The 13,395-nt window shown below is 42.9% G+C and overlaps 1 protein-coding gene across 11 annotated transcripts in view; it reads left to right on the forward strand.

Moving 5' to 3' along the window:
• The window catches only part of LOC121271579 (epsin-2-like), a 46,077-nt gene that overhangs the window by 21,081 nt on the left and 11,601 nt on the right, over positions 1-13,395 (forward strand). For 10 of the 11 annotated variants that reach the window (XM_041177600.1, XM_041177601.1, XM_041177602.1 and 7 more), the window contains exon 6: positions 6,656-6,757. The exons of the other annotated variant lie outside the window; for it this stretch is intronic. In XM_041177600.1, the coding sequence (XP_041033534.1) occupies positions 6,656-6,757 (102 nt within the window). The remainder of the gene's footprint in view (positions 1-6,655; positions 6,758-13,395) is intronic. 11 annotated transcript variants of the gene reach the window in all.

A 13,395-nucleotide genomic window follows, 5' to 3' on the forward strand; every position in this document is an offset into this window, starting at 1 on the left:
CCTTTTACTGTTTTATCCCCACCACCAACCCCAGTAACCACATTACCTCCAATGAACATGACCTAAGTTGAGCAGTTATACCTCTTGATGGTCATCCTTGAGAAAACAGGCTGAGATGATGTCATCTTTTCAATATCATGATGTCTTTGCAGTTTGAACTTTATCCCAGTGCCTTTTATTTGTGTTCAGGCCTTTTCATAAGCAGTAGCTCTTTATGAAACAAAATCTGCATCTTTATTCTATACCGCAAGTGTTTGCATGCCCAAGTTTAACATTCAACCCTGCAATGAGTTCTTAATTTAAGAATACATTGGATCTTCACCATTATCTCCCTCCATAGGTGGAAAGTGATCTGCTGACAGACAAATGCAAACAGGCTAAAATTACTAGGCCAGACTTATGCACAGATGAAATGTTACACAGAAGCAAAACAAAAACAGCAATATAGTGACCCACTCCAATAAATAACTTTATATAGCATATGAGCAGCTTGTAAAACACACCAAGGACACTCCTTAAATCCCTTGAAGCTTTTTGCAGTAAATTGTTTTGGGAACGGCATGGCTGCTCATGAAAGTTATGTGACCACGATTCCTTGTCAGCATGTATTGTTCGTGAGTTGAGAAAGGAACTATGAGCCAAGAGGGTCTGTGGATTCATTGTTGTCTTTTTCTTAGCAGTCAAGGGAAGATTAGGGAAGTCTTGGTGAGTTGCTGCAGTAGATTTTGGATGGTACACACTGCTGTCCTAGTACATTGGTGGAGGGAGTGGACATGGCCCACATGGACTTCAAGTAGCCTTATAATTTGTTTTTAACCACTTGGAGCCAACTGAAAAATGTGATTGCACCCAAACACTAGTATTCCAAATTGTTGCTCCAGTATATCAATATGAACCATGTTCCTTTTCCTACAGAGATTGTAAGACTTTGAAAAATGAATCCATGGATAAGCAATGCATAAATGAAACTGCACCAGTTGCTTCCACCACACATAAGGCGTGAACATTATAATTATTTCTCTTGCTTCTGATCTCTGCCTTAACAGCTAAATGGGCGTTTCTGTGGTCTTTCTGGTGGTCTTTGTCAATCTATATCACATAGTGTATTCTGCACTGGCTGTTTGACCCAGCTGCTCTGTGCTGCACACCAGTGTCCTCCCATTCCATCTGCCTCTCCCTGCTTTGTGTCCAAGCCATCTGAGTTGTGATTTGGTGCCTTGATTCAAGATGTGGTTCCAGTGATGAGGGACTTCAGTTATGTGGGTAGGTTGGAGAAGCTAATGCTGTTCTCCTTGGAGAAGAGAAAATTAAGAGGAGAGATAGAGGTGCTTAAAATCCTGAGAGGCCTGGACAGAGTAGATGGAGAGAAACTGTCTGATTGGCGGAAAGATCCAGAGGACACTCAGTTAAGGTAACGGCATCATGAATAACTTTTTTTACATAGTGGTTAGGATCTGGAATGCACTGCCTGAGAGTGTGATGGAGACAGATTTGATCATGGCTATGGAAAATAGGCAGTGGAGTGAGACTGTTCTATAACCGTATGATTCTCCTGTTGTCTTGTCATATGTGTAGTGGAGAAAGTGGAAATGAATGCCTGGATTTTCATGTTATAAGCTGGGGAACAATAAGAGCTCTGCTGGATTCAGCATCTTCTCAGCTGAAACCTGGTCTGTGGAAGTTGTAGGCAGTTCCAGCTAACTAGATCTGAATCTCCCAAGAAGTTGGATGTCATTGATCTACCTGACAGCTTCCCAATCAATCCTGGATCACTTGTGAATGCTCCAGTGTTGCATTAAAGCAGTGAAGAGACATGTGGAACCAGCACAGATAATTCAGAACTCTGCCAGGAGGCTTGAGGTACAGACTGCGGGGCGAGAGGCAAGGCTGCTGGGGAACAGCGGGAAAGATGAGCAAGAGAAGATTATCCTAAATATCTTTGTTATTAGCTAGGATGTGGGTGGTTAGTTCAACCTATTTAAGCCTTCTCCCTGATCACTAGCTGAAGAGAGTTAGAATACCTCTCAATGAGGAAAGCGACCTAATTATCCAGCAGTTGTTCTTTAGTTCTCTGCCTGAAGGCAGGTCTGACCCAAGCGCCACCCCCTCCACCAATGGGTCGGGCAAGGAGGCAGGTCCTGAATCAACCCCAGCCGGAACGGGGATCGAACCCTGTGCTGTTGGCATCTATCTGAGCAACACCCACTGTCCAGCCAATCCTCAAGGATTCCGAGTTGCTATGGCAACATACGTTTTTACATGCATGTTGCATCTGCAGCTATGGATAGTGATGGTAGAGGCTCCAGTTTTCTCATCACATGGCTGACCAGGAATCTCTCCCACTGTTACTGCCTGCCATTGGCCTAAGTTGGAAGAATTTATAGGTTGACACTCAACATGTCGCTGCGTTATGAATGAACCTTCCTTGGCCATCAAGTCCTAGAGTGGGCCTTGAACCTGAAGCTTCTGGCTCAGAGGGAGGGACTCTACCCACTGCTCCTCAAGAGTTCCGATCCAGCAGTTGTTACTGCAGTAGTAATGGCCAGACTGAGAGTGGGAGAAAACAACTCGGCTGGTCATGAGACTGGATACAAATCCAGACAGACTTTCATTCTATTTGGTCAGAGTTCAAATCTCTCCTTTGTGCTTAATCAGTTCTTCTATCTTTACTGTGCCAGGGATTTTCATTTTGAGTCATAATCTGCAGATTAAACTATATTGACTTAGAATAGTCAGTGGGATTGTTGCTTAATCCTTGATTTGGAGACCAGGTTGTAAGCTGGTATCCCAGGGAGCTCTGCTCTCGTACAGCTCATTGTAAGAATGATAACTGGAGATGTGCAGATGGCTACCTTGGTCTTTTCAGGTGACTTACTGCATGAATCTGTTTCAACAAATAATATGGATGCTGAATACTATCTATTTGATTATTTTGACTAGACAAATTGAGTGCATTTACTGAGCCATGATAGGAAATCTGTTTTCACAAACACTTTGGTTGTGTGCTGCACCCACTGTAGGTTTAGCAAGAGGAGTTTGGTCACAGTTTGGGTTTTATTTCTGCTGCCTGTTTCAGATATTGAACCAGTTGGTTGATAGTTGCACTAATTTCTCCCCCACAAGCACAATCGGTGAAATGCTGCATCGGCAGTAGAAAATGAAATGACAGATTTTGGGTACTTTACAAAGTGCTTTTGTGCCTTGGTTACAAAATGTTTAATTTTGTTAAGACAGATGTGACAACCTAGACTTTGTTAACTCCTGCTGTTATGGGAAGGTCAGATTGAAGTCTACAAAGCTATGTTTGGGATGGGGCACGTCAACCTGAATCTTTTCCTCCTTTTACCTCCTGTTCCTACCCTAGCGTACTTGCATCTCAGCCCGAAATCTGTCTCCCAAATGACCTTGTTAACCTTTTTCAAAAAGTTGTCATACTTCTGAGCGATATATTCTGCTGTTAAAATACTTGGTACCAGGCTGCAGATCTGGTCTGATGTTGGCCATTTCAGTGGGATCTGATCCTTTTCTGATCCAATGCTGCACACACTTCCTTCCTAGCGAGTATGTTTGGGTAGCCATTCAAAGTGGAATCCCTGAGTAATTTATTTATCTTTTTACCCCATCTCTAGCTCAGGGCCACTGATGCTAGTTGTAGTCTTTTGAGTGTCTCGTCACAAACCAGGGAGGCAAGCCCGAGTCTTTTTTCTTTTGCGTGACTCGTTGCCATACCTGAGCTCGGATTGGTAAATTTGATTCTTGTCTTTGCATTGGTTTTGCTAGTGCTATTGAGGAGGGTTTAAACTAACTTGGCAGGGGTGTGGGAATCATAATCAGAGAGGAACACCAAGGTTCATAGACTACCAGAAGAGCTAGATAGTACTAGAATAGGGAATAGTAAGGTGAGGTTCAGAGTAAGGGAGAAAGTAATAAAGTCTAAATCAGGGTTACTGTGCATGTATATGACTGCACGGAGTGTGGTAAATAAAATTGGTGAGTTACAGGTGCAGATTGCTATGTGGAAATATGTTGTGGCTATAACAGAGACCTGGCTCAAAGAAGGGTAAAACTGGGCGTGAAATATTCCTGGGTACAAGGTGTTCAGGAAAGGAAAAGGGGGAGGGATGTTGGTACTGATTAAGGAGAGCATTGCAGTGCTGGAGAAAGAGGATGTCCCAGAGGGATCAAGGACAGAATCTATTTGGCTAGAGCTAAGGAAGAAAAAAGTGCAATTACATTGCTCAATGTCGTTTCCAGGCCACCAACTAGTGGGAAGGATGTAGAGGAACAGATTTGCAAGGAAATTACGGAAAGGTGCAAGAATCCAGGAGTAGTTATGTTGGGGGCTTTAATTATCCAAATATAGACTGGGATCGTAGCAGTATAAAGGACAGAGAGGGGCAAGAGTTCCTAGAGTGTGTCCAGAAATATTTTTGACACTTGTTTCCAGCCCAACGAGAAGGGAGACACTGCTAGACTGGCTCTTGGGAATGAGGTGGGCCAACTGAATTAAGTGTCAGTAGGGGAACATTTTGGGGACAGTGATCATTGTATCATATGTTTTAAGCCATCTATTGAAAAGAACAAAGAACAATCCAGAGAGATGATGATTTTCTGGGGGAAAGCCAACTTCACTGGGGCAAGAATGATTTGGGCTGAATAAATTGGAGTCAGAGGTTGGCAGGAAATCAGTAGTTGAACAATGGGCTATCTTCAAAGAAAAGATAGTTTGGGCACAGTCAAGGCATATTCCCCGTGCAAAAAACCCAGAGCTCCCTGGATGACTAAAGAAATAGAAACTAAGATAAAGAAGAAAAAGTATGCTTATGACAGATTTCAGGTGGAAAACACAATTGGAAAAATAGGCTGAATATATATAGTTCAGAGGGAAGGTGAAAAAGCAAATAAGAGAAGCAAAGAGGGAGTATGAAAAGAGACTGGCAGCTAATATAAAAGGGAATTCCAAAGTCTTGTATTGGCATATAAATAGTGAAAGGGTGGTAAAGAGAGGAGTAGGTCTGATTAGGGACCAAAAAGTGGATTTACACATGGAGGCAGAGGGCATAGGTGAGGTACAAATGAATACTTTGCATTGCCATGGTAAAAAACGAAGCAGTTCAGACACTAGAAGGGTTTAAAATGGATAAGATGGTGGTATTGGATGGCTGTCTGTACTTACAAGTTGATAAAGCACCAGAACCGGATGGGATGCAACCAAGGATACTCAGGAAAGTGAGAGTGGAAATTGCGGCGGCACTGGCAATAATCTTTCCATCTTCCTTAGACTCAGGTGGTGCCAGAGGACTGGAGAATTGCAAACATTACACCCTTGCTCAAATAAAGATGCAAAGATAGAAGCCCAGCAACTACATGCCAGTCAGTTTCACTTCGGTGGTAGGGAAGCTTCTAAAAAAAATAATTTGGGACAAAATTAATAATCACATGGACAAATGCAGGTTAATTAAGGAAAACCAGGATGGATTTCTTAAGGGAAAATGTTCAACCAACTTGCTGGAGTTGTTGATGAGGTGACAGAGGGTTCATGAAGGCAGTGCTGTTGCTGTGTTGCACATGGACTTCCAAGAAGCATCTGATACAGTGCCGCACATCCAACTTGTGAGCTAAGTTATAGTTCGTGGCATAAAAGGGACAGTAGCATGGATACAAAATTGGCTAACCACAGATAACAGAGAGTAGTGCCTAATAGATGTTTTTTGGGCTGGAGGAAGGTTTGTAGTGAAGTTCCCCAGGGATCAGTGTGGGGACCCTTGCTTTTCATGATTTATATTAATGACCTAGGCCAGGGCACAGTTTCAAAGTTTGCAGATGATATGAAACTTAGAAACATTGTGAACTGTGAGGAGGATAGTGTGGAACTACAAAAGGACATAAACAAGTTGGTGGAATGGGCTGAGAGTTGGCAGATGACGTTCAGTGCAGAGAAATGTAAAGTGTTCCATGTTCTTCCTACCAAAATGAAAGACAATATTAAATGGCAGAACTCTAAAAAGGGGTGCAAAAGCAGGGGGACATGTGTGTATATGTACATAAGTCATTGATTGTGGCAGGGCAAGTTGAGAGCACAGTTAATAAAGCATACAGTATCTTTATTAATAGGGGCATAGAGTACAAGAGCAAAGACATTATGTTGAACTTGTATAAGAAACTAGTTTGGCCTCAGCTAGAGTATTGCTTCCAGTTCAGAGTGCCACACTTTAGAAAGAATGTGAAGGCACTGGAGGGAGTGCAGAAAAGATTCATGAGAATGTTACCAGGGATGAGGAGCTTCAGTTACGAAGATAGATTGGAGAAGTTGGGATTATTTTCCTTGGAGAGGAGATTTGATAGAGGTTCCACTCATGAAAGGATTGAGAACAAGAAGGCACTGATATAAAGTAATTGGCAAATGAAGCAAAAGCAGTATGAGAAAAACTTTTTCATGCAAAGAGTGGTTAGGATCCGGAATGCACTGCCCATGAGTGCGTGGCGGCAGGTTCAATTGAGACATTTAAAAGGAAATTAGACTGTCTGAAAAGGAAGAATGTACTGGGTTACGGGGAGAATAGCACTAAGGGAGTTGCTCATTCATGTCTGCACCTACCCTCCAATGGGCTGAATGGCCTCCTCCTGTGCTGTAACAATTCTGTGGTTTGTGCAGGATGAGCAGCGTCGCCGTGGAGATGACCTGCGTCTACAGTTGGCATTGGAAGAGAGCCGACAGAAGCTGCAAATGCCAGTCGTGGGCCCCCACAAAACTGAGGTACAGGAGGGGTCCATCTTTTTGACCATTCCTTTAATAATTCTTTACAACTATCTCAACTATTTCGTTTTTTTTTATATTCATTCATTGGAGGTGGGTACCAGCATTTTTTAATTTCTCATCCCTAGTTGCCCTTGAGAAGGTGGTGGTGAGCTGCCTTCTTGAACTGTTGCAGTCCGTATGGTGTAGGTACACCCACAGTGCTGTTAGGGAGGGAGTTCCAGAATTTTGACCCAATGACAGTGAAGGAATGGCAATATATTTCCAAGTCAGGATGGTGTGTGGCTTGGAGGAGAACTTGCAAATGGTAGTGTCTCCATGTGTCTGCTGTCCTGGTCCTTCTAGTTGGTAGAGGTTGCCTGTTAGGAAGGTACTGTCGAAGGAGCCTTGGTGAGTTCCTGCAGTATATCTTGTAGATGGTACACACTGTTGCCACTGTGTGTCGGTGGTTGAGGGAGTGAATGTTTGTGGATGAGGTGCCAATCATTCAGGCTGCTTTGTCCTGAACGAAGTTGAGTTTCTTGAGTGTTGTGGGAGCTGCACTCATCCAGGCAAGTGGAGAGTATTCCATCACACTCCTGACTGGTGCCTTGTAGATGCTGACTGGTGCCTTGTAGATGGTGGACAGGCTTTCGGGAGTCAGGAGATGAGTTACTCTCTGCACAATTTCCAGCCTCTGACCTGCACTTGTAGCCACAGTACATATGAACGTACATATAAATATATGAATTAGAAGCAGGAGTAGGCCATTCAGCCCTTCAAAGTCTGCTCTGCCATTCAATAAGATCATGGCTGACCTGATTGTAACCTCAACTCCACATTCCTGCCTACCCTCGATAATCTTTCACCCCCTTGTTAATCAAGAACCTATCTAGCTCTGCCTTAAAAATATTCAAAGACTCTGCTTCCACCGTCTTTTGAGGAAGAGAGTCCCAAAGACTCTCAACCCTCTGAGAGAAAAATTTCTCCTCATCTCCATCTTAAATGAGCGATCCCTTACTTTTAAATCGTGACCCCTGTTTTTGATCCTCCCACAAGAGGAAACATCTTCTCCACATCAACCTTGTCGAGACCCCTCAGGATCTTAAATGTTTCAATCAAGTTACCTCTTTCTCTTTTAAACTTCAGCGGATACAAGCCTAACCTGTCCAACCTATCCTCATAAGACAACCTGCCCATTCCTGGTATTGGTCTGGTAAACCTCTGAACTGCTAATGCATTTACATCCTTCCTTAAATAAGGAGACCAATACTGTACACGGTACTCCAGATGTGGCCTCACCACATGATTTCCCTTTTGTCACGACTCACCGAGGAGAGCACACTGTAGTATCAAGCTTCCCGAGCCGTGACAAATATGAAAAGTTTGATTAGATCACCAAATTGCCCAATTCTACCTAACTGTTTAATTTAAGTTAACAGAATACGAGGTTTGTAAACTTAACAAGTAAATAACTGTTTATTAAACAAATTGACTTTAACCAGTGGCAAAAGAAAGAAGTATGAACTGCTAACTTTTAACTATAACTTAAACTCTAGCCCTTCTTAACCCCTATACACTCACACACACACACACACACACACACGCGACACAAAACAGGGATTTTAAGAGTGAGATAAAACAGTACAATAGCACCAATCCGGAGCTCAGGATTAGATGGGTTGACTTTGATTGCTTTCTATCAAATTCCTTGCAGGTTGTTGTGGCTGACACGAGGTGGTCTCCCAGCACTTGCAGTCTGTGGTTCTCTGTTTGTAACTTGCTTTTAATGTCTGTACTGGTGGTTTTCCCCCTTTTCTTCCTGACAGGGTTTCCTCAAAGAAAGCAGGATACAGCAATGTGAGGAATAGCCAGCTAGCTACTATGGCAGGATTACCTGAGTCTTACAAAACACAGGAGAGAGAGAGGTTTCAGATCTCCTCTTTTCAGGCAAGGAGCTGATCCACTGCACTATCCTCACACAGAACCTGGCCATTTGGTTAGAAGCCAATCAAAACGCCATTGCCAGGCAGTTCCCCCTTAAACCAGGTCTCTGTCCCAGCACCATTCTGTCCAACCTGGCACACATTGTTCCAGGAGATAGTAGCATTGTAGATTTTCTTCTTCCTGCTCCAGTGAACATCTCTTTTAAGCTGTAGCCATGGTAGTTTTTAAAGCCACAGTCCAATCTTAAAGCCACAGTCCAAGAACAAATAAAAAATATGTTCTTTACACTTTCACAAAACCATGTTGGCTCTGCCTGATAGCCTTGATTTTTTTCTAAGTTCCTTGCAGTAACATATTTAGTAGCTTCTAATGTATTCCTTGTGACAGATGTTAGGCCAACTGGCCTGTAGTTTCCTGCTTTCTGTTTCCCTCCCTTTTTGAATAACAGAGTTACATTTGCTATTTTCCAATCTAATGGAACCTTTCCCGAATCTAGGGAATTTTGGAAAATTAAAACCAATGCATCAATTGTTTCACTAGCCACTTCTTTTAGGAACCTAGGATGAAGTCCATCTGGACCCAGGGATTTGTCAGCTCACAGCCCCAACAATTTACTCAATACCACTTCCCTGGTGATTATAATTTTCCCAAGTTCCTCCCTACCTCCCTTCCATTTCCTGATTTGCAGCTATTACTGGGATGTTACTTATGTCCTCTATAGTGAAGAATGATGCAAAATACCTATTCAATTAAGCCACCATCTCCCTACTTTGCATTATTAATTCCCCAGATGCATTTTTGTAGGATCAACACTCACTTTGTTAATTTTTCTTATTTCAATGCTCTTCCTATCCATCCTTCTATATCTAGTTATTTTTCTCTCCTTTTTGTCGTTCTTTGCTGTTCTTTAAACCCTGTCCAACCTTCGGACCCACCACCCTTGTTTGCGCAATTATATGCTCTTTCTTTAAGTGTGATATTGTCCTTAACTTTTTTACACACACGTAACCACATGATGGGTTTTCCCCTTGGAATTTTTCTTTCTCATTGGAATGTACCTGTTCTGTGTATTCTGAAATATCCCCTTAAATGTTTGCCACTGCACCTCTATTGACCTATCCCTTAACCTCATTTGCCAGTTCACTTTAGCTAGCTCCACTTTCATACCTTCATAATTGCCCTTATTTAAGTTTAAAATACTAGCCTTCGCACTCTTCTGTCCCTCAAACTGAATGTAACATTTAATCATTATGGTCACTGCTACATAAGGGCGCCTTCACTATGAGGTTATCAATTAATTAATCTTATCGTTGCTCAATACCAGATGTAGTATAGCCTGCTCTCTGCCTTCAGAACATGCTGTCCTAAGAAACTATCCCAAAAACAATCTATGAACTCCTCATCTACACTACTTTTGCCCATTTGATTTTTCCAGTCTGTGTAGATTGAAATTCCCCATGATTATTGCTGTACCTTTCTGACAAGCTCCAATTGTCTCTCCATTTATACTCTGTCCTACCATGTAGTTAAAATTAGGGGGCCTGTACACCACTCTCTCAAGTGACTTTTTTTTGTCTTTATCATTTATTATCTCAACCCAAACCGCTTCTACATCCTGGTTGCCTGAATTTAGGTCATCCCTCTCTAATATGCTAATAGCACCATTAATTAACAGACCCATCATCCACCGTTTCCTCTCCTTCCTAAATGCCACCTACCCAATCTCTGTCATCCTGTAGCCATGTCTCTGTAATGGCTATCAGACCATACTTGTTTATTTCTATTTGCGCTCTCAGTTCATCTGTTTTGTTTTGAATGCTATGTGCATTTCAATACAGAGCTTTTAGTTTTGTCCTTTTATTACTTTTGTAGCATCTAACCTTTGTCTGTTGATTTACTCTCAGATTTGTACTTTGTCCTTTCCTGCCATCGTCTCTTTATCACTTCTACTCTTTGGTTTACCACATCTTCCTAAATTTGCTTCCTTGCCCCCATCATTTAGTTTAAAACCCTCTCTACTTCCCTAGTTATGTGGCTCGCTAGAACACCAGCCCCAGCATGATTCAGGTGTAGACCGTCCCAACAGTACAAATCCCACTTTCCCCAATACTGGTGTCAGTGCCCGGTGAACCAGAACCCACTTCTCCCACACCAGTCTTTGAGCCATACATTCATTTCTTTAATCTTGTTTGTCCTATAACAATTTGCACGTGGCTCAGGTAATAATTCAGAAATTATTACCTTTTGAGGTTCGACGACTTAATCTGGTGCCTAGCTCCTCATTCTGACTCTGCAGAACCTCCTTCCTCATCCTGCATATGTTGTTGGTACTTACATGGATCACAACAACTAGATTCTCCCCATCCCACTGTAAGTTCCTCTCCAACCCTGAGCAAATGTCCCAAATCCTGGTACTGAGCAGGCAACATAGCAGTCTGGGCTCTTGCTCTTTGCTACAGAGAACAGCATTGATCCCTCTCTCTTTATTATCTCCTACAACTACTACATTCCTTTTTGCCACCCCCACTTGAATGGTTTCCTGTACCACCATGCCATGGCCAGTCAGCTCATCAGCCCCCACTCTCGTCTAAGCAAGCTGAAAGAACCGCATACCTGTTGGGCAATTGCAGAAGCTGACACTCCTGTCCTCTGGGACCCCTTACTTCCTTCAGCTGCAGTCACACCCTCCTGTACATGACTACCTTCCAAATCAGAGGACCTATCCAAGGAGTGTGATTGCCACCTGGTACAAAGCATCCAAGTAACTCTCACCCTCCCTGATGTATTGCAGTGTCTGCAGCTCTGCCTCCAGCTCAGCGACTTTGAGCTGAAACTCCTTGAACTGCAGACGTGCTTGCCCTGAATAACACTGGTAGCCAGGAACTCCCACATACTGCAGCCATGACACATCACCTGTCCTGCTATACTTATGTGCTTTAATTAATTAATTATCTTATTCAATTAATTATTCTCTTTTATATATTTATTAATCTTATCACAAGTTCCTGCACTATTTTAAATCTTAGGAATAGAATAGACCTTGACCACTTAGCGGAGACTCACCAAACTGCTCACTTCTTCCCCTGTAGTAGAGCAAGAACCAATTCCTAAAGGGTGAAAAAATTAGAAAAGCAAAGGAGTATTTCCCTCCCCTCCTCACTAACCTCCCTCAGCTCACCAAACTCGCGCTCCATTGAGGCCACACTCTAGTGCTGGTTGCACTGAGAATGTCTGAATTTATATGTTCTGAACACTGGGATTAGCTGAGCCCAGGTACAGCCAAGACCAGCTCAAGCAGTTTCCTTAATTAACTATTTCAGCTGCTGCTAGCTTCTATCTCCCTGCTTAGGCCCCTGGATGAGATTTAGAATTTAGGCAGTACTGCAGCTAAATGTTAAATACAAAAAATATTAGATTTTTAGAAAGCTATTTAATTTTCCACAGCCCATCAAATGGTCACACTGCAGTATTTATATGGCTTGGCCAGTTCAGTTTCTGGTCAATGGTAACAGGATGTTGATAGTAGGGGATTCAGTGATGGTAATGCCATTGAATGTCAACGGGCGATGGTTAGATTCTCTCTTGTTGGAGATGCTCATTGCCTAGCACTTGTGTGCCCTGAATATTACTTGCCACTTGTCAGCCCAAGCCTGGATATTGTCCAGGTCTTGCTGCATTTGGACATTGACTGGTTCAGTCTCTGAGGAGTCGTGAATGATGCTGAACATTGTGCAATCATCAGCGAACATCCCCACTTCTGACCTTATAATGGAAGGAAGGTCATTGATGAACCAGCTGAAGATGGTTGGGCCCAGAATACTGCCCTGAGGAACTCCTGCAGTGATGTCCTGGAGCTGAGATGATTGACCTCCAACAGCCACAGCCATCTTCCTTTGTGCTAGGTATGACTCCAACCAGCAGAGCGTTTTCCCCCTGATTCCCATTGACTCCACTTTTGCTAGGGCTCCTTGATGCCACAATTGGTCAACTGCTACCTTGATGTCAAGGGCAGTCACTCTCACTTCTGGAGTTCAGCTCTTTTGTCCGTGTTTGAACCAAGGCTGTAATGAGGTCAGGAACTGAGTGACCCTGGTGGAACCCAAACTGAGCATCATTGAGCTGTTTTTGCTGAGTAATTGCCGCGTAATAGCACTATCAATGACACCTTTTATCACTTTATTGATGATGGAGAGTAGACTGATGGGATGGTAATTGGCTGGGTTGGATTTGTCCTGCTTTTTGTGTACTTGGGCAGATTTCCACATTGCTGGGTAGATGCCACTGTTGTGGCTGTACTGGAACAACTTGAAACAATTCCTTTGGCTATTGGGTGCCTGAGAACACATGGAATAATAATTGCATTAATCACATCATTGCTTTGTCCCAGAGTTAATTGTGCAGCAAATTACTTTGGATTGTTACTCTGCAGTTATTATAGGTCAGTGAAATTCCACAAACTTATAATATGATCAGTTAAATCTGTTCTTGATAATTTGGGTGTTGAGAGGCCCCTACCCTTTGAACTATGCCATGGTCTTTAATATCTCCTGCACAAGTAAACAGGAAGCCTCCAAAAGTACAGCATTCCCTCAGTACTGACTCTCCGACCAAGGCAGCGCTCCCTCAGTACTCACCCTCCGACCAAGGCAGTCCTCCCTCAGTACTGACCCTCCAACAAGGGCAGTGCCATCACTGACCGGAAGATGTAATTC

Source organism: Carcharodon carcharias, chromosome 31, assembly GCF_017639515.1.
Source record: "Carcharodon carcharias isolate sCarCar2 chromosome 31, sCarCar2.pri, whole genome shotgun sequence".
NCBI lineage: Eukaryota > Metazoa > Chordata > Chondrichthyes > Lamniformes > Lamnidae > Carcharodon > Carcharodon carcharias.